Below are 22,338 nucleotides of genomic sequence, written 5' to 3'. Positions count from 1 at the left end.
AAACAGAGGATCGACATAGTTCCTCTTCTTTAGATGTAATAGACTGTTGTAGGGTAAGGATTTTATCCCTATTAATTTTTTTTTGTCTGGAGGAAATTTGAATCAAGACTCCCCTCAACACCGCCTTGTGAGCATTCCAATAGGTAAACGGATTGAGGAGGTTTGATTCGTTTTCACTAAAATAATTTTGTAAGGCTGAGCTGATTTCAGATTTGATGGTGGGGTTATGAAGCAGAGAGGAGTTGAATTTCCACATGAATTGGGGACCCTATTATCAGTTCTGCAGTTACCGGGGAATGATCTGAAATAGATTTATTAAGTATGGAGCTGGAGGAGAACCTTGGCCATGAGAAGACATCTGTATCAAATCTATTCTAGATGCCGACTGATGGCCATCAGAAAAATGAGTAAATTCTCTAGATGTGGTGTTCAAACAGCGGAATAAGTCGAATAGCTCGTGATTATAAATCCAGCTGTTCAAGGATTGCGTTTTTTGTCTGCTGGGAGAGGTGGAGTCTAGTACACCATCTGGCACCGTATTAAAGTCCCCTAACAAAAGTAGGGTTCCTGATCGTAAGGTGTCTAATTTTTTTCATTAGCTTATTCAGGAAGCTAATTTGTCTGATGGTGGGAACATAAGCATTAACTATTGTGAAGGTTTGGCCGTTCAATTTGCACAGGAGAATATGATGTCATTTTTCGTCTTTTACTTCAGAAAGCAATTCAAAAGGAAACTGAGTTACTAATCAGGGTTAAAACCCCAGCTTTCTTTCGTGGGCCGCAAGATTCAAATACAAATGGAAATTTTTTGAGATTTATAGAAGGGTGGCTGTCTTTTTTGAACTTGGTTTCTTGAAGGCATACAACCTCAGGATGCATCCCGTTAATCTCCCTACCAATTGAAAATCTCTTCCAAGGGCTATTTAGCCCCCTGACATTGTATGATACAAATTTTATTTTCATGTTACAAGAATGGCTGGGTTCGTATGAAGTGGGGTAGAGGAAATGCAGAAACCAGAGTGCACCTACCTTTGTAGAACTTAGTTGTCCAAAAACCTCAAACTATATACCTATTTGAAACCAAAAACAAAAGAGACACAAAAAACAATAAGAACAAAATTGTCCTTCAGGAAGAGCCGATCCGGAAGGCTCCAATTCCTTAGTGGGGAAAGTTTGTGTATGGAACCCATTGGAGGCATCCCTCGGCATAACACTATTCCAAGAAGGAAAATACGCTCATGTGATATACAAGTCCATAAAGTAGTAGAGACTTGAGAAAACCTGTGGAAAGAAGAATAATAGGCAGTACAGTACAATACATTGACAAAATAATGAAGAAGTGTAGAGAGGCCTTATAACAAGGTGAGTAAATATATTGGCCAGGTCTCTCCGTTGGATCATCCCTTCTCTGATGAGGGCCCAGGGTCTTGAGAGTTGGAGATTCTATGGCGGTCAGGTATCCTGTAGTAGAACAGGAAATCTCTTCCTTCTTTAGGTGAGAATAGGACGATCGTTTTTCCTTTGTACAGTAGATTATCAAAAGTTTAAGTGGAAAGCCCCATTTATAGGGGATATTATTTTCCCTCAAGGTGGAAGTGACTGGCTTAAAAGACTTTCTTCCTTCAATCGTTTCCTTTGAAAGATCCGTAAATAGCTGAAGGTGAACATAGGGTTCTGGAAAACCTCCTAGATCTTTAACCAATTGATGAATTTTTTCCTTAAAGGGGTTGTCCGGGCTTTTCACATAATCTCAGTACATATCTGGGCTGCAGAATTATGACAAGTAATTTACTTTCTGTCACTAGTTTGCACGGTTTTCCTAGATATTCTGAACAGAACGTCCAAGGGGGGGGGGTGGGTGTTATGGCATTGAAATGAGAACTGGTCGAAACCACCTACTCTACTCCAAACATGCCCTCTATAGCAACAACCCCACCCTCCATAGCTACAGGCCCTCCCCGTCCACATGCAGAAGCCCTCATCACACAGTAACAAATCCTCCCCCTCTAGCAGCCTCACTGCAGAGAGCAGACCACCCAGCTGCTCCTCCCCCAGACAGACGCTGAACAGTGATCTATGGAAAGTGAACCTAGTGAGGAGGGAAAATCGTCCTGTATTCTGGGATACTCCATGATTACAATACATAACTCATTATCAGTAATTCCTTCCCTCACTGTCCCAGGCTGCTGGCAGCAGTGAGAACAGACTGTGTGATGGCCAGTGATGGGGGTCTGCAGCTTCTAATCTGCACAGGGGATGGCAGTCACTGATGTAATCTGTTGTGTGACAAAGCCTCTGCTATGTGAATGGGACAGCTCTGTGTCACTGATGTCTTCACACAGCAGCAGATTTGGTGCAGTGTATGTGTGAGCACTGTGTCTCTAATGACAAATACTGATGGGAGCAGCCTGTCCCAGAATACAGGACGATTTTCCCTCCTCAGTAGTTTCACTTTCCATAGATCACTGTTCAGCATGTGTCTGGGGGAGGAGCAGCTGGGTGGTCTGTTCTCTGCAGTGAGGCTGCTAGAGGGGGAGGATTTGTTACTGTGTGATGAGGGCTTCATGTGGACAGGGAGGGCCTGTAGCTATGGAGGGTGGGGTTGTTGCTATAGAGGACATGTTTGGAGTAGAGTAGGTGGTTACGACCAGTTCTCATTTCAATGCCATAACATCCCCCTCCCCCCCTTGGACGTTCTGTTCAGAATATCTAGAAAACCGTGCAAACTAGTGACAGAAAGTAAATTACTTATTGTCATAATTCTGCAGCCCAGATATGTACTGAGATTATGTGAAAAGCCCGGACAACCCCTTTAATCTTGAAGAAGTGTACCCTTAAGATGGTATCTCTAGGTAGATCTTTATCGATATTCCGTGGTTTGGGAAGTCTGTGGATCCCATCTATGATGAAATCTTGGTCTGCAAGTGTCAGTAGTAGTTTTTTGAAAATTGTCTTGACGAAGTCTTCTAGTTTATCCGGTGCGATAGATTCTTGTATTCCGCTTATTTTCAAGTTGTTTCATCTGTTCCTGTCTTCTATACCCGCAACTTTAATTTTAAGTCTGTGAAATTCAGATTTGAAGTCATGGGTGTCTTTTGACAAATCATCAGTGTGTTCTTCGACTACAGTTAGCCGTTTTTCGTGGTTGTCTAACCTGCTGCTAAATTTATCCAAGGTGGGATGTAAAATTTAATTTGGTTTTCAAATGATTGAGACATACTGGATGTGATTTTCTTGGCGAGAGTGTCCATGTAAGAGTGCATGGATATAACATCCAGATTTTGGGAAGAAGGATTGGTGTTATCCATCTTAAATTTTGACCTTTCCGGCGAAAAGTTTGGTGAATTATCTCCAGACTCAGGACTTGAAGTGTCGGCTGGCGATGTGAATTTTTCAGAAGTTTTACCAGGAGTTTTCCTTTTTGATGAGAGAGATGTATCCATGACCTCTTTATGAGGCGATCTGGCCTTAAATGGGTTAACGATATCCACTTGATCTTTAAAGTGAGGATTGTAAGAATCCTGAAATTTTTGTGCTTTTTGAGGAGTCGTATTAGACACTTTCGTTGATTTGGACACTGGAGTAGCCTTGTGACTCATCTTGTGCCCTTTTTTGAATCCTGCCTTGCAGGGATTATATTAGAGAGAATTGATATTATTGGTGATGTTTATACTGAATAAACGTTAAAAATATAGAAAATTCTTGTGTCTTCCTATGCCTTTTTATAAAAGGGACCGTGAGGAATGAGATACACCACAGAAATAGATGGCACTTTTAATGTTGTATGATGCATACAGTAAAATCCTTTATTAACTGCGCGCCGATATAGACGCGCTCCCTGTGACTTTAAATGCAGCCGTGACAGGCGGCTAGTCTTCACACGGGGCTCAGTGACGCCAGTCCCCGCTCATAAAATATGCAACAGGGGAGCCGGCAGCTGATACACGGCACCGCTGAAGAAAGGCAGATCACCCCAGTGGAGCCGCACAGGGGTGGTGGGGAGCGGAGGTAACATAGAAATAGGCACAAATCACGGACTATTTTGTGTCCTTCCGCCTCACAGATCTGTTATGACAGGAAAATGGCGAACTTGAGATAGGACATTGAGATGAAAGAGATCCCTCCGCAGCCGTTATAGCTCCCGCAGCCTCGCACACAGCAGGAGACTATAGCTAAATTAGGACACCCTGGGACTTCCAAAGGGTCTAAAACAGACAAGAGGAGATTATAAAAAAAAAAAAAAAAAAATCAATGTCTTTTAATTATGCGACGAGAGAAATCCGGTCAGATTAGGCACAGGGTGGGGACTATTTTGTATCCTTCCGCCAATCAGCTGGTATATGACAGGATTTTTGTAAAAAAAAAATATCTCCAAAAGACAATAAAAATCTTTAGAATGTGGTAGACAAGCGTGGAGATACTTTTTCTGAGGACAAGGACAGCCGGTGGGTAATGGAGGGAGCAGGGAAAGGATTTTTTCCACTCACGGTTCAAAATGGTGTCACCTTGCAGTAAAATGGCGGGAAAAGGCCTCAGATTTCAAAAATGTCTTTTTTAATGTCCAAAGCTCAGACAAGGTATCCCTCCTAGCTTTGTGTCATCAGCAAATTTAATTAGTTTACCCTCAATTCCTTCATCTAAATCATTGATAAAGATGTTGAACAATACAGGGCCCAGGACAGAGCCCTGTGGTACCCCACATGAGACATTCTTCCAACTGGATGTGCAGCCATTTACGACCACTCTTTGAGTCCGATCACTAAGCCAGTTATGAATCCACCTAACAGTTGCCTTGTCCATTCCATACAATTCATTTTTTCAATAAGGATTGTGTGAGAGACTTTGTCAAATGCTTTGCTGAAGTCAAGATATACTATATCTACAGCATTTCCTTGATCCACCCAATCAGTGATTCCGTCATAGAAGGAAATTAAGTTAGTCTGACATGACTTATTAGTTACAAACCCATGCTGACTCTGTTTAATCACTTCATTCTTATCCAGGTACTGACATACATGTTGTTTAATAATTTGTTCAAAGATCTTTCCTGGTATAGAAGTCAGACTCACCGGCCTATAGTTGCCTGGGTCCACCTTCTTCCCCTTTTTGAAGATAGGAACAACATTTGCTCTTCTCCAGTCTTCTGGGACTTCTGTTCTCCACGAATTTTCAAAGATTATGGAGAGCGGTTCAAAAATTTCTTCTGCCATCTCCTTCAATACTCTGGGGTGTAATTCATCTGGACCTGGAGACTTGAATTCATTTAGGTTAGCTAAGTGTTTCCTCACTATATTTCTGCTTATAGATATCCTGGATTCTTCTATTCCCTTAATAGGACAGTGAAGAATAGTTGATGTTACATTTCCTTTCTGAGAGAAAACAGATGCAAAATAGGAATTTAAAAGTTCGGCCTTCTCAACATCCTGTCTTACCATTTCATCATTTTCATCCTGTAAAAATCCTATAGCATCTTTGACTTTTCTTTTACATTTGACATATCCCCAAAATCCTTTATTATTGCTTTTGACGTCTCTTGCAAGCCTCAATTCATTGTCAGCTTTAGATAATCTGATTCGTGCCCTGCAGGTTCTGCAGCATTATATTCTTCTTTAGATATGCCTCCCTCTTTCCATTTGATGAACATTTCTTTCTTCCTTTTTAGCATGTGCTTAAGTTCTGTCTTCATCCATCCTGGTTTCCTTAAATGCTTCCTATTCTTCCCTCTTTTCGGAATTGTTAACGATTGAGCTTTGAGAATTTCATTTTTCAAGATTTCCCATCCTTCTTGGACATTTTTGTCCTTAAGGATATCCAGCCATTGGATCCCTCCAATTCTCTTGCTGAATCCCTTAAAATCTGCCTTTCTGAAATCTAACTTTGACGTCCGAGTCTTCACAGGTCTTCCCCCTCTAGTTATCCAAAATTCTAAAATAGCATGGTCGCTACCTCCTATGGTCCCAGCCACGTTTACCTCAACCATTTCCTCCCTGTTTATAAGGATTAGATCCAAGGTAGCATTTCCCCTTGTTTTCTCCCCTACCTTTTGGAAGATAAAGTTGTCAGCAAGAGAGGATAAGAATTTCCTTGACCTGTTAGTTTTGCCTGAGAGAGATTCCCAACAAATGTCTGGATAGTTGAAATCTCCCATGACAACTGTCATATTTTTTGGAGAACTTGGCCATTTGATGCATAAAGAGTTCATCCATATCTTCAGCTTGCACAGGTGGCCTGTAGTAAATGCCTACAAATGGTATCCTTTCCATTGTTCTGTCCTTGTATTCTTACCCAAACAGTTTCCACAAAACTCCCAGTCTCTGAAGCTTTAATCTCTGTGCAGATATACGCGTTTCTAACACACAATGCGACACCTCCTCCTCGAATGGGGAATAAGACCTCCACAGATTTCTCTGGCATGTGTTCCCCTACATTCTCAAGATATTTTCTGTCACAGAAATGTCCGCAGACCCCCGCCCCTACATACTACAACGAATCTATGGGTTTGGTTGACTTTTCTTTACAGCACTCCACCAATACTGACCTATCTATAAGATAGATCATCAATAGGCTATTGGTGGTGGTCCGACACTCAGCAACCCCTTCAATCGGCTGAAATCAACAACAGCAGTGGCCAAAACGAAGTGGTTTACGGGGTGGAACTCACTCTATTTGGCTGCAGACTTGGGAATCAGATCTCGCATAGCAGTCAGGTTTCTCCGGTCTCTTGAGCAGGCGGTCATATGCGATATGCATTCTCCCCGACACATCCCGACTAGACATGTGTGGCCTCACTTAATGCGAGTGAAATGTGTGAGGCCGCGTACATCTATTTGGAATGTGGCTGGAAGTATGTACAGTATATACCATACTTTCAGTCATATGACCGTCCGGTCTCGCTGCCGACCCATGAGAATCCTGAGATAGCGCACTATGCGCGATGTGAGGAGTCACAAGTCCCCAAGCACAGAGTGACTGCATACTATAGTGCCAAACCTGGAAAAACTTAGAATAGTTCAGTCCTGGACAACTCCTTCATTTGGTATTTCCTCCATTAACATAAGTTTTCTGTTAGATGTGCTCCCCGCAAAAAAGTCTGCTTGATTTTCTGACACATCCATCTTTTCTTTGACATTAAAAATGGGGTTTGGTTTCTATCAAGGCCCAAACAGGCATAACACTGATTCTACAAAAATTGTGGGGAACTGACATAACAAAATCAAATAATTCCATTTTGAAGGATGCCTTATAATTCATTCATTAGGATCCATCATGAATCCGACAGATGGAATTTCACTAGTGTACTACCACTCTTGTTCCTGTATACTATGGACAGACTAAGGGCTCATTCGGACGTCAGCGACTTTTCTCAAACGCGAAAAATGGTCAGAATTTCATCAGTGTCTTTTGATCGGAGTGTCCAAATTTAGTCAAAGTTTAGTCAAGGTGGCATCCGAGTGCGGTCTGATTTTTTGATGGATGTGTTGACTTGCATTGGAGAGTTTGATCTGACACTCGGATCAAGCCTCCGTGGTTTTGTACGGACTACTCGGTCTGAGGGAGAAAAAAAAAAAAAAAACCCGTGAACTACCCACCCCACAGACTATCATAGGTATGAGTGCTATCCGCAAAAATGAGATTGCGCCTGGATGAGAAAACGTAACATCTGAATGAGCCCTTAGCTGGTGTCACACTGCTCAACAATGCACCTGGGTACGGTGCACGCTACGAAATCGCAACTGGTGCTTGCCTCAAAAACTGCATTATCATTTGATGAGAAGAAACGTCAATTATTTTTGATTTCTTTCAGCCCTGCTACAGTTTCTCGCATGACACCAGGAATACGGAGTGTAACTAGACAGCACCATGTGTTTGCTGAGCTAATGTTTAATCAAGCAACTAAATTATTTACCGTTCAGCATGAGAAGACTGTCTGTTCCTGGATGGGGGTAGTTCAAGCGACCTGGAGAAAAAGAATAAAAAAAAAAAGTTATGTAATACGAATTACGCAACCAAACATAAGTGACGGGGTTGAGTAATGTTCAGTGTTACACCTCTGCATGCGATCCAATAGGACGCACGTCGTCTCCTTCGCTGCCTGCAGTCCAGCAATTTGCTGACCTCCGGAGATCTGTCCCCTGCCTCCATACCCCCTCTATAAGCCCGAGCAGCAGGCGGATTTCTCATGTAACCAATAAACCATCAGGCAGAAACATAATCCACACAGAACAACCATTTCTTCATGTTGTGACATTATAAACATTCCCAGAACAGTCTCTCGTGTCTTCCTGTCCGGAGGAGAACATTCCTGGCCCCGTCCGGCACTACAAAACACCTTATACATGGTGAACCAGGCTTAACATCTCAAAATTACAGGACATTTCCATAAAACTTCTGCAGTAGCTATAATAATAGAACATTATTGAGCCTTCATCTAATTTTTATTTCTTAAAAGAATCGAAATTCCAAAGACCAGATCCTTGTATCCTCCCTCATCATCTGTTGGAGAGTCGGGAGGCCTCCATACACAACAGATGCTTCCATTTGCAATAGAAATCTTTCGACAGGACCTTGAGTGGCCTACTGTCCAAAAGGTCCAAGATTGTCAGTAAAAAGTGGACACTTTTTTGCCCTGTCCACAAGAAAAGATTAAGGTGTCCGTGAATTTTTCTGAAGCTGAGGAAAAGTAGATCATGACTATCTATCATCGGGTTACAGTGAATGCAGCTGATGTCTTCTTATCAGAATTATGGGCTGGAGACACTATGCTTTTCCAGTGTGCCCATAAAAAAATTCTGCCTGTCTGTGATTTTTTTGATAAGCTGCCAGGAAAAAGTAAAAAAATCAAGTTGGCAATAGAGATGAGCGTACCTGAACTGTAAAGTTACGGGGTTCGTATCAGACACGTAGTGTCCGGAGCTGAACTTTGAACACAGATTTCTCCTGGAAGTCAGTTTTACAGTTCGGGAATCCGGAATGAAGAGACAGAAAGAGATAGAGAGGGACAGACAGAGAGACAGACATTTTTTCCATCTCAAAGTTTGGGTCCCCATTGTTTTCCACGGGGTTCAGGTTCTGGTTGAAGTTCGGGTACAGTTCTGGCACCCAAACTAAACTTTGGACTAAAGTTTGGTCAGGTACCAGAACCTGAACTTCCACAGGTCCACTATTCCCTAGCTGGCAACCCTCTTCGAAGAGGGAGTGACCTCAATCTATGCATCACAGCTCAGGTGTAACGGCCGTATCTACACCTCCTATTGCTGCGCTACACCTTTGTATATAAAGTACATGGAACAAAAATGTAACTTTTCGATTCTTAGTTGGGTATATCAGGCGTCTGTTGTTTCTAAAGACTGTAATGGTATCGTAATGTGAAAATTATTAAAGGGCTTAAAAATAGAGAGCCACTTAAAAGAGTATTCATTGTGTGTTCATATGTGTATGTATATACATGTGTGCATATTTGTGTATATATTATACACACACACACACACAGTACAGACCAAAAGTTTGGACACACCTCATTCAAAGAGTTTTCTTTGTTTTCTTGACTATGAAAATTGTAGATTCACTCTGAAGGCATCAAAACTATGAATTAACACATGTGGAATTATATAATTAACAAAAAAGTGTGAAACAACTGAAAATATGTCTTATATTCTAGGTTCTTCAAAGTAGCCACCTTTTGCTTTGATTACTGCTTTGCACTCTTGATGAGCTTCAAGAGGTAGTCACCGGACATGGTCTTCCAACAGTCTTGAAGGAGTTCCCAGAGATGCTTAGCACTTGTTGGCCCTTTTGCCTTCACTCTGCGGTCCAGCTCACCCCAAACCATCACGATTGGGTTCAGGTCTGGTGACTGTGGAGGCCAGGTCATCTGGCGTAGCACCCCATCACTCTCCTTCTTGGTCAAATAGCGCTTACACAGCCTGGAGGTGTGTTTGGGGTCATTGTCCTGTTGAAAAATAAATGATGGTCCAACTAAACGCAAACCGGATGGTATAGCATGCTGCTGCAAAATGCTGTGGTAGCCATGCTGGTTCAGTATGCCTTCAATTTTGAATAAATCCCCAACAGTGTCACCAGCAAAGCACCCCCACACCATCCTCCTCCATGCTTCACGGTGGGAACCAGGCATGTAGTCCATCCGTTCACCTTTTCTGCGTCGCACAAAGACACGGTGGTTGGAACCAAACATCTCAAATTTGGACTCATCAGACCAAAGAATAGATTTCCCCTGGTCTAATGTCCATTCCTTGTGTTCTCTAGCCCAAACAAGTCTCTTCTGCTTGTTGCCTGTCCTTAGCAGTGGTTTCCTAGCAGCTATTTTACCATGAAGGCCTGCTGCATAAAGTCTCCTCTTAAACCTGGATCACACTTCCGTTTTTTAAAATCCTTCCAAATCCGTCGTTTTCCGCTAAAAAATGGATCCGCCATTTTTTTGGAGGATCCGTTTTTTAGTCCCATAGACTTCCATTAGCGGTTACCGCGGATCCGTAAAAAAAAAAAAAAAAAAACACGGACCCGTTTGCGGTAAAACGGAAACGGATCCGTTTTTTCACACAAAAACGGATGCAAAAAATGGATGGCGGATGCTAAAAAAACGGATGTGTGAAACAGGGAACAGTTGTTGTAGAGATGTGTCTGCTGCTAGAACTCTGTGTGGCATTGACCTGGTCTCTAATCTGAGCTGCTGTTAACCTGCGATTTCTGAGGCTGGTGACTCGGATGAACTTATCCTCCGCAGCAGAGGTGACTCTTGGTCTTCCTTTCCTGGGGCGGTCCTCATGTGAGCCAGTTTCTTTGTAGCGCTTGATGGTTTTTGCCACTGCACTTGGGGACACTTTCAAAGTTTTCCCAATTTTTCAGACTGACTGACCTTCATTTCTTAAAGTAATGATGGACACTCGTTTTTCTTTACTTAGAATTTGTATTATGGCAAGAAAAAAGCAGCTAACAGTCTATTCAGTAGCACTATCAGCTGTGTATCCACCAGACTTCTGCACAACACAACTGATGGTCTCAACCCCATTTATAAGGCAAGAAATCCCACTTATTAAACCTGACAGGGCACACCTGTGAAGTGAAAACCATTTCCGGCGACTACCTCTTGAAGCTCATCAAGAGGATGCCAAGAGTGTGCAAAGCAGTAATCAAAGCAAAAGGTGGCTACTTTGAAGAACCTAGAATATAAGATATAATTTCAGTAATTTCACACTTTTTTGTTAATTATATAATTCCACATGTGTTAATTCATTGTTTTGATGCCTTCTGAGTGAATCTACAATTTTCATAGTCGTGAAAATAAAGAAAACTCTGAGAAGGTGTGTCCAAACTTTTGGTCTGTACTGTGTATATTATATATATATATATATATATATATATATATATATATACACACATACACACACATACACACAGTATATATAAAATAGATTTGCTTGTGAATAGGTGTAGTCCATTTATTTATTAGATAGAGTGTGAACACGTGCAGGCTGCGAAAACTACATATAATATAGTCAAAAAAGAACACAGCAGCACATGACCATGAATCTAGGCCATGTGAAAACACAGAAAAATATTAAAAACATTCAATTTAGCAAAATTTTCCCCAATTTACTTCCTTTTTTTACCTACAGTAATAGATGAAAAGAAATGAAGGTTCTTAGTGCACAAGTAGGCCAATTCATGTATGCCCATCAACCATACGACGCTAAATGTGCAGCCCTCCTGTGTTAGGTCCTATGTGATTTGTGACACGGATCCCAAATACAGCCATAATACCATGTTTTCACATTTAGAATATGGAAGGTTTTCTTAAGAGAAGTCCAATATTACTTTATATATTGAGCCATATTTTCGTACTGTACTTCAGTAAGTGTCTGACGTTACAGACCTTAGTAAGGTAAAGTAATACCATTGTTGCATAAAACGCAGCATTTCTGGACGGATTGACGGCCATGATTTACATGTGGTGAATGTTTATTAAAAATCATTAGTTGCAAAAAAAAAAAACCCAAAAAAAAAAAAACCATGCAGCCTTCCTTTGGTGTCTTTTCTCAATTTAAAATTAATACAAAAATGGTTCAGGCAAAGAAAATAAAATGTGACAAGGAAAAAAAACAAAACTAGACCATTATTGAATGTGCTACTATAAAATGGCAGCCATAAAGAGGCTGGTCACCATTACACTGATAACAACCAATCAGAGCACATCTTTTATTGTCTATCCCGCACTACAAAAATGAAAGCTAGAATCTGATTGGTTACTATGGTGCTGCTCACGTGTTTCTTAGCCCATGGGGCCTTGTGTATTCAATATAGGAATTAATGGAGACTTTCCCTCAAATGAACTTATACGAGATATATTTTCGTTTTATTTTGTGCAAAATATTCACACCATGTCCATAGGGAGCTGTATAAATGTGAGACAAACCACGAGTCCTATGTAAAAAAGGCCTGAAACAGCTTTTCCAATAATATGTCCCTCATTAGAATAGAAAGCAGATCTCCAGAGAGATGTCGGCCAGCGAGACGCTGAGCTAAAGAGTCTGTGTGAGTGGAATCTTAAGACGCATTTCTTTCCTAAAATAATATTCAAGTCTTTGAGTTGTCCTGTTCTATTCCCGTCTCTCATTATATCTGCTTCTAGGAAATATGGATGATGAATATCATTGCAATTATTATCTGTGTTTTTCAAACAAACAAAGACTACCACTGAGGCGGTCGGGAAAAGCACAGTGACAATCCTTGTTAGAGCTGTAATGGTAGCCATATTGAATGCCACCCAGCTTACTCCTTGGTAGAATTCTCTGGGAGAAAAGGGGCCACCCATCTTACCCCTTTGGATCTCCTGACCAAGTATTACTTTGGGGGGATTCATCTGAGAGAAAGCGACATGTCAAGCTTTTTTCATAAGCGACAGATACAATTTTGGTTCTCAAGTCCTCAGACAGTTCTCTTCGCCTCTTACTGTTCTCCATGCATAGTGTGTGACACCCAATGCAAAGATTGAGTCAACTTCTCCACTTTTTATCTGGTTTCAAGATTGATTTTCATATTGCACACACCCCAACAAACAGGGAAACTGTGCATGTGTTGTGGCTGTCGAACAGCTGTGAGACATGCAGCTGCGGGGACTCAAACATATACTGCTCAAAGAAATAAAGGGAACACAAACAGCCTGTTGCAAATGGAATAGTGTTCCCTTTATTTTTTTTTTGAGCAGTATATTTTTCGAGCACACCTTTTCCAAGCACGTTCGCTCATCACTAGTGGAAATGCAATCAGAAACAGATTTTGCTTCACATCAACATGTTAAAGGGAATCTGTCACCCCATTTTTGCTCTATGAGGTGCGGCCACCGCCATTAGGGCTTATCTATGGCATTCTGTAATGCTGTAGATAAGCCCTCGATGTAACCAGAAAGATAAGAAAAACGAGTTAGATTATACTCACCCGGGTGTCTGGTCCGGTCCGATGGGTGACGTGGTTCCGTCCAACGCCTCCCATCTTCTAGCGGTGTCATCCTCCTTACTTCTGCTGCGGCTCCTGCGCAGGCGTACTTTATCTGCCCTGTTGAGGGCAGAGTAAAGTACTGCAGCGCGCAGGCGCCAGACCTCTCTGACCTTTCCCGGTGCCTGCGTACTGCTGCACTTTACTCTGCCCTCAATAGGGCAGATAAAGTACACCTGCGCAGGAGCCGAGGCAGAAGAAAGGGCAGAGACACAATGGCAAATTTTTCGTCCGAGAATCGCATCGTAAAACTCGCACTGGCTGTCTGCTCTAATGACCTGAGCTTGATAGCTGCATAGTAATCCATCACACTGTCATGCTCAGGTCAGGAAAGGTGTTGACCAGTCTGTGCAGTGCGATGCGATCATCGCATGAGAAATTCAGCAGTGTGACTCCAGCCTAAAGGCAGTTTCACACGTCAGTGTCTCCGGTACGTGTAGTGACAGTTTTCTCACGTACCGGAGACACTGACACACGTAGACACATTCGAATTAATGTGTCTATGCAGATGTCAGCGTGTTTTCACGGACCGTGTGTCCGTGTGCAAAAAACGCTGACATGTCCGTTTTTGTCCAACAGCACGGATCACACGGACCCATACAAGTCAATGGGTCCGTGTAAACACGTACCGCACACGGATGCTATCCGTGTGCGTTTTTAAAAGTCAAAGGGTTAACATTGACAATAATTTTTCCAGGACATGGACAGCATACTGACAGCTCACGGATGGTACACACGGACAGCACACGGATGGCATACGTATGCACACGGACACACAGACACAGATAGCTCAGGTACCGGTTTTCCCGGTACCGGAATTATCTGGACGTGTGAAACTGCCCTAAGAAGGAGGACGTCATCGCTAGAAGATGGGAGGCGCCGGACCGTGACACCCATCGCACCGGACCACGCCCCCCGGTGAGTATAATCTAACTCTTTTTTCTTATCTTTCAGGTTACATCGGGGGCTTATCTACAGCATTACAGAATGCTGTAGATAAGCCCCTGATGGCGGTGGTCACAGCTCAGAGCAAAAATGGGGTGACAGATTCCCTTTAACTGCGCCCCCATTTCTTTTCATGTTCAAATTGTCTCCGGTACTAAAAAAAGTCTAAAAATTGGGATAAAACATTGCCAAATTTGAATTACTGATTTACAACAATGGAATGTTGTAATTTGGACCATGACGGCACAAATGCAATGATAAATGCCCCCGACTGTTTGGACGTCAAAAAAAAGATTTTCAAAAAATTGAAACAAAAGACGAAAAATGTTTTTCTTTAAGTGGTTACCGGTATTACATCCTGTAGACGTAGACAAACGAGTCTTCTATACAATATAACATGTACGTCACCCCAGTCTGTGTTCTATTTGTGCACTGTACATAACGGTAGATATTTCCTGAACATGATAAAATGTTCCTCCGATTCCAGATGGTGTGAATGAAATAAGTGCATACATCCAATGATACGCTAGAGTGGACGGGGGAGAGCACAGGGTGTACTAAAATACAAGAGTTTTCTTTGTGTGCCAAAACATACACATAGACAAGATGCTTAGTCATAGGAGCGGGCTGTGGACCACGTGCCTCACATTCCAGGCACTCTCCCCGAATCTGCTGCGCGGCAGCACACAAGACGCACTGTCCAAGCTTGTTTTGATTATTCCGATGAGGGGAGAGTTATTACTAAACACAAAGGCTTGCTTTCTTTCTGCAGAAGAATGTGCCTAGGAGTATACACATATACACATTCTCAGAAATACAGTGCTGGCCAGCGGCATGTAAATGTTAGCATTTATGAAAATGCATCTCCTTAGACTCTCCAAGACTACTCAATGGCGGGGTACCCACATCACCAACCAAGAACAAGTCATGCCTTTCCAGTAGAGAAGGGAAGGCACTGTACCTGAGGATACAGTTGTGGCCAAAAGTATTGACACCTCTGCAATTCTGTCAGATAATACTCAGTTTCTTCCTGAAAATGATTGCAAACACAAATTCTTTGGTATTATTATCTTCATTTAATTTGTCTTAAATGAAAAAACACAAAAGAGAATGAAGCAAAAAGCAAAACATTGATCATTTCACACAAAACTCCAAAAATGGGCCAGACAAAAGTATTGGCACCCTCAGCCTAATACTTGGTTGCACAACCTTTAGCCAAAATAACTGCGACCAACCGCTTCCGGTAACCATCAATGAGTTTCTTACAATGCTCTGCTGGAATTTTAGACTATTCTTCTTTGGCAAACTACTCCAGGTCCCTGATATTTGAAGGGTGCCTTCTCCAAACTGCTATTTTTAGATCTCTCCACAGGTGTTCTATGGGATTCATGTCTGGACTCATTGCTGGCCACCTTAGAAGTCTCCAGTGCTTTCTCTCAAACCATTTTCTAGTGCTTTTTGAAGTGTGTTTTGGGTCACTGTCCTGCTGGAAGACCCATGACCTCTGAGGGAGACCCAGCTTTCTCACACTGGGCCCTACATTATGCTGCAAAATTTGTTGGTAGTCTTCTGACTTCATAATGCCATGCACACGGTCAAGCAGTCCAGTGCCAGAGGCAGCAAAGCAACCCCAAAACATCAGGGAACCTCCACCATGTTTGAATGTAGGGACCGTGTTCTTTTCTTTGAATGCCTCTTTTTTTCTCCTGTAAACTCTATGTTGATGCCTTTGCCCAAAAAGCTCTACTTTTGGCTCATCTGACCAGAGAAAATTCTTCCAAAACGTTTTAGGCTTTTTCAGGTAAGTTTTGGCAAACTCCAGCCTGGCTTTTTTATGCCTCGGGGTAAGAAGTGGGGTCTTCCTGGGTCTCCTACCATACAGTCCCTTTTCATTCAGACGCCGACGGATAGTACGGGTTGACACTGTTGTACCCTCAGACTGCAGGGCAGCTTGAACTTGTTTGGATGTTAGTCGAGGTTCTTTATCCAACATCCGCACAATCTTGCGTTGAAATCTCTTGTCATCTTTTCTTTTCCGTCCACATCTAGGGAGGTTAGCCACAGTGCCATGGGCTTTAAACTTCTTGATGACACTGCGCACGGTAGACACAGAAACATTCAGGTCTTTGGAGATGGACTTGTAGCCTTGAAATTGCTCATGCTTCCTCACAATTTGGTTTCTCAAGTCCTCAGACAGTTCTTTGGTCTTCTTTCTTTTCTCCATGCTCAATGTGGTACACACAAGGACACAGGACAGAGGTTGAGTCAACTTTAATCCATGTCAACTGGCTGCAAGTGTGATTTAGTTATTGCCAACACCTGTTAGGTGCCACAGGTAAGTTACAAGAGCTGTTAATTACACAAATTAGAGAAGCATCACATGATTTTTCGAACAGTGCCAATACTTTTGTCCACCCTCTTTTTTATGATTGGTGTGGAATTATATCCAATTTGGCTTTAGGACAATTCTTTTTGTGTTTTTTCATTTAAGACAAATTAAATGAAGATAATACCAAAGAATTTGTGTTTGCAATCATTTTCAGAAAGAAACTGAGTATTATCTGACAGAATTGCAGGGTGTCAATACTTTTGGCCACAACAGAAACATATGGTCAATGGCTGCATTAATATGAAGGTGGTGCTCCTGTTTAACCCACAATATCATGCAGCCATTGGGCGCTTATTGTTGGCGTAGTTTTCGGCGCATGCAGTGTGGATACCCCTAATCTAAGACCCCAACACCCAATCATACATAACATGAAGCATGAGTGTATTATATGTACTCAATTCATAAAAGGGACTCTGCCAGCACAAAATGACTGTTCAACCCCAGTACAGATGCTCATTGATCCGATGGTGTGGCCAAGCAGTTCAGTCCATCTTCTCTTCGGACTATAAGACACACTCCAAATTTTCAGGAGGAAAATAGGGGATAAGAATTAATGCGTCAAATGTGGGTCCGTCTTAGGGTAAGTGCACACGTAGTTTTTTGGTGAAAAATCCGCAGGTATCTGCGGATTAGCCTGCGGTTTTGCACCTCATAATGATAAGGTGTGAAACCGCAGCGGAAACCGCACAAAGAATTGACATGCTGTGGATTGTAAAATCCGCACCATGTGCACAGCGGGTTTTTTTTCCATAGGAAATAAAGCTACTGTACAACGCAGCAGAATCTGCTGCGGACATGCAGAGCCAAAACCGCTGCGGATCCGCAGCATGTGCACATACCCTTACAGTCCGAATTCAGCTGGCGGCGGTGGTGGAAAAAGTGTGCATCTTATAATCCGAAGAATTCAGTACTTGGTTTTCATCTATTTTCACCTTCCTCTTACAGGCTCTGGCTTTACGGGAGCTAGAAGATAAGAAGACAGATGGAAAACAAGTAGATGGGATCGTGCGTTTAAATGTTTGGCCATGCCAAAGGTAAACGGAGTGCCTGTGCTTGTTTTGAACAGTCATTTTGTGTTAACAGACTCCTTTAAAGAGAACCTGACAGCTGTAAATGCTGTCCGATCCATGGACAGCATGTTCTAGCCACTGTCTGTATGATTTCAGCCATGTATGTACCGCTCTAAAATGCTGCAGCGTTTCACAGAAAACACACTTTAACCCCTTCAACCCAGTTTTCACCTTACTGACCAGGTCAAATTTTAGATTTCTGACAAGTGTCACTTTATCTAATATATAAAGCTCAATGTGTGTGTGTATGTATGTGTGTATGTCCGGGATTGGCATCCGCACCGTCGCAGCTACAGCCACAAAATTTGGCACAGTCACACATCGCTGCTGAGCCGTGTATCTAATACTATTCTGTGTGATACTGTGTGCTGAGCCGTGTATCTAATATTATCCTGTGTGATACTGACTGCTGAGCCGTGTATCTAATCCTATCCTTTGTGATACTGACTGCTGAGCCGTGTATCTAATCCTATCCTGTGTGATACTGACTGCTGAGCTGTGTATCTAATCCTATCCTGTGTGATTCTGACTGCTGAGCCATGTGTCTAATCCTATCCTGTGTGATTCTGACTGCTGAGCCATGTGTCTAATCCTCTCCTGTGTGATACTGTGTGCTGAGCTGTGTATCTAATCCTATCCTGTGTGATACTGACTGCTGAGCCGTGTATCTAATCCTCTCCTGTGTGATACTGACTGCTTAACAATGTGTCTAATCCTATCCTGTGTGATACTGTCTGCTGAGCCGTGTATCTAATCCTATCCTGTGTGATACTGGGCTCCCCCTGCAGTCTGTGTCAAAGGGTGGTCTGTGTTGGCATGGTAATAAATTGTGTTATTTCCAGCTTTACAGAAGGACGATAACACCATAGAAATGATAAGAATAATAGGCCTCAGTTACCACAACTGTCTACAAAGAAAACTGCTGCTGATAGCAACCAATCACAGCTCATTTTTCATCTTTTAAACAGCTCTGGGACAGCGTGGCGAGTTTTGAGTGGCGACTTTTGTGTTTCGACTTTTATGTGGCGAGGTTGGTGTATGTGTGGTGAAATGTGTGCTGAGGGTGGTATATGTGTTGAAGCACGTGGTAGTGTGTGGCGCATTTTTTGTGTGTTCATATCCCCGTCTGTGGTGAGTATCCCATGTCAGGGCCCCACCTTAGCAACTGTACGGTATATACTCTTTGGCGCCATCGCTCTCATTCTTTAAATCCCCCTTGCTCACATCTGGCAGCTGTCAATTTGCCTCCAACACTTTTCCTCCATTATGTAGATAGGGGCAAAATTGTTTGGTGAATTGGAACGCGCGGCGTTAAAATTTTGCCTCACAACATAGCCTATGACGCTCTCGAGGTCCAGACGTGTGACTGTGCACAATTTTGTGGCTGTAGCTGCGACGATGCGGATGCCAATCCACGCACATTGAGCTTTATATATTAGATAGCAATGCACCATATAAACTGTCAGGGCTGCACTGACATTAGCTTATTAGACACATGATCCAACAAGCTTGCTAGCCCTGGTGACATTTCTTAGGCCGGGATCACACTACCACGTGTGATGCGAGAAACTCGCACGAGTCTCTTGAATTAACACCCAGCGCATGTATTTCTACGCAGCCGCAGCTCCGGTCCTGAGTGCCGGCAGCAGTGCCGGGTGTTAATGCGACAGACTCATGCGAGTTTCTCGCATCACACACGGTAGTGTGATCCCGGCCTTAGTCAAATATACATGGCTGAAATCATACAGCCATTGTCTTACATGCTGCCCGTGGATCGAGCAGCATGTATCAGCTGTCAGGTTCCCTATAAGCACCTTAGACCTCTACACACCTGGAGGAGGAATATTGATCTTGTGTTAGTGAATGTTAATGAGGTTTATGAACTTAGCACAATAATATTCCAAGGGTCACATTATTGTTAGGCAATATCCACCTTAGTAGTGGTTTCCATATACAGCAAAAGCCATAATGTAGGGTCGTACATTAGATCTCGACAATGCTAAACAAATGCTAAAAGACAGTACAATGAGATCCAACAGGATCCAGTGTGGTTTCCTCCATTGGAAAAGCAACAGTCGGACTGTCAACTGAGGAGGCACTGAGCATGCATCAGATGAGTAAAGATGGTCCACCTAAACAAATTCATCCATAAATACGATATGGAGACGCATGATTTAAATTCTGCCAGGTCTCCTTGCCACAGTTTAATACTATTCTGCTTCAGTAGATTAATTAGCACATTATATAGGAATTAATTCTTTCCAGAAATGCGTTGTTTCCTCGTGTAAACCCCTCTCCTCTGATCCGCTTCTCACATTCATGGTCTGAGTGTCGCGAGTCCCGATCTCAGCAGCCGTATTTAGGCCAATAACCCCTTTCATTTGGTGGCAATGTAGGGTCGGGCTGAGGGAGGCGATTAAGTGGTGCTGATCCAATAGGAGTGGGGGGTTGACCCACTTCGTGGCGCCGGCAGACATGAGACTGAGACAAGGGTTGTGTCCAACAATTCAGATTTTATTGGCCGCTTTTCGGACGACCACCGTACTTCATCACATGAATAGTCCACAATTCACTTTTACACACAGACCCGGGTACTTTCTCTTTTTAGTATTACCGTTCGTGGCGTCCTCTATGGCTCTTCCCCGCTGTGGCTGCCCTAAGCACTTTCACCACAGCGTTTCACCCTTTAGAGTACGCCGTCCACCTGACACTCACAGTCTGTCTCTGTCCGCAGCCATTGTCCTTTTGGGTCACCCCCTGTGACAGTCTTCACTTGTCTCATGCTTGCATCTAATTAAAAAATCAGTTTGTCTATGATGAGACAATCTCTTACTAGAGTTGAGCGGACCAGTGGAAGTTAGGGTCCGCTGGGTTTGACCAAAATTTAGTCCAAAGTTCGGTTCCAGTCCCAGAATTGTACTCGAATTTGAACCTGAACCCCCTAGAAATCATTGGACACTAGAACTTTGGAAATCTCTCTCTGTCCTGACTCCCGTACCGTAAAATGGACCTCAGGGAGAAGTCCGTGTTCGGAGTACAGCACCGGAAAACTAGTGTCCGGTACGAATCCTGAACTTTAAAGTTCGGGATCAATCATCTCTATCCCTTACGTTACTCCCTTTTTTCCTCGATTTCTCCTGTCCAGGACCTTAAATTATGGTCATCATTTAGAGGAGTCTGAGTCCGAGTAATCGATAAGAACCCTGACAACATATTAACATATGAGCCATAGACAAAAACCCGATGCCACAATTCACGTCACGTCTACTCACCTTTTAAGGGATCATGTTCGGCTCTCATTATTTCAATGAGGGAGTTTTCCAATGAGTGCATATTCAAGCTGTCGTACATTCGGCTACGATCCTACAAGAGAACAGCAGATCTGAATTAATATTTGGCCGCCTCCAAGTGTAATTTAGATTGCATGTAATGTGGTGTTTCGGCCTGGTGGTATGCAGTACAATGCCAGTCAGCAGCAGATAAAGGCATCAATATTTTACAATAGAGAATATAAATGAAGCAGACATCTTCTCTTTATATCTATCTACAAGGTAAAGATTGTGAAAAATAATATTTCTTTATAACAGGGTCTCAATGCAGGCAGCAGACCTCTGACTACCAGAAAATAAATAGTCAGACTGGTTAAAATATACATACAGCGCACTAAATCCGGTGGAAAAATCCCCCCTTAAACATATGGCGTATGTACGAACGGCTATTTATTTCAAGGAGGAAGCACCATGTCAGGATCTCATTACTATAGGCTAAAAAATACCAATGAATCAAAAGAGATGAACTCGCTGTATCTAGAATGGCTTGCTGCTAGATTTTTGTTGAATTTGGTATTTCCTTTAATTTAATATGGATATATCGGATATTGGATTCAGGTTTCTTAGGGCCCCGTCACACATAGCGACTCACCAGCGATCCCGACAACGATATCAACGTGTCAGGATCGCTGGTAAGTCGCTATGTGATCGCTGGTGAGCTATCAAACAGACAGCTTCACCAGCGATCAGCACAGCGACACCGAGCGTGCAGCGTCGCAGTGTTCGCTAGTATCCAGCGCGCTAATGCAGGGAGCTGGTAACTAACGTACACATCGGGAATCCAAGGGACGTGCGTCCCTTAGATACCCGATGTGAACGTTAGTTACCAGCTGATCGCTGGTCTCCCGCCTGTCACACGCAGCGATGCGTGGTGGCCAGCGGGAGACCAGCGACCAAAGAAAAGTCCTGGCCTTTCCTACAACGATCAGCGATACCGGCAGGGGGGCCGGTCGCTGATGGCTGTCACACACAGCAATCTCGCTGGTGAGATCGCTGTTGTGCCACAAAACTTGTGACTCAGCAGCGATCTCGCTAGCGAGATCGCTATGTGTGATGGGGCCCTTAGTTCTTCCAGTGGCCACGGCACTGGGTGGGT

General features: G+C 42.9%; 1 protein-coding gene across 4 annotated transcripts in view; it reads right to left on the bottom strand.

Moving 5' to 3' along the window:
- Positions 1 to 22,338, bottom strand: part of CPEB2 (cytoplasmic polyadenylation element binding protein 2) — a 128,992-nt gene that overhangs the window by 69,204 nt on the left and 37,450 nt on the right. For all 4 annotated transcript variants that reach the window (XM_073574593.1, XM_073574595.1, XM_073574594.1 and 1 more), the window contains exons 3-4: positions 21,186 to 21,276; positions 7,907 to 7,957 (exon numbers count right to left, since the gene is read on the bottom strand). In XM_073574593.1, coding sequence (XP_073430694.1) covers positions 7,907 to 7,957; positions 21,186 to 21,276 — 142 coding nt within the window. The remainder of the gene's footprint in view (positions 1 to 7,906; positions 7,958 to 21,185; positions 21,277 to 22,338) is intronic.

The sequence above is a fragment of the Dendrobates tinctorius genome, unplaced genomic scaffold (genome assembly GCF_039654945.1).
Source record: "Dendrobates tinctorius isolate UK_male_01 unplaced genomic scaffold, ASM3965494v1 ptg000039l, whole genome shotgun sequence".
Taxonomy (NCBI): Eukaryota; Metazoa; Chordata; class Amphibia; order Anura; family Dendrobatidae; genus Dendrobates; species Dendrobates tinctorius.
This window is presented reverse-complemented; position numbering and strand designations above follow the sequence as displayed.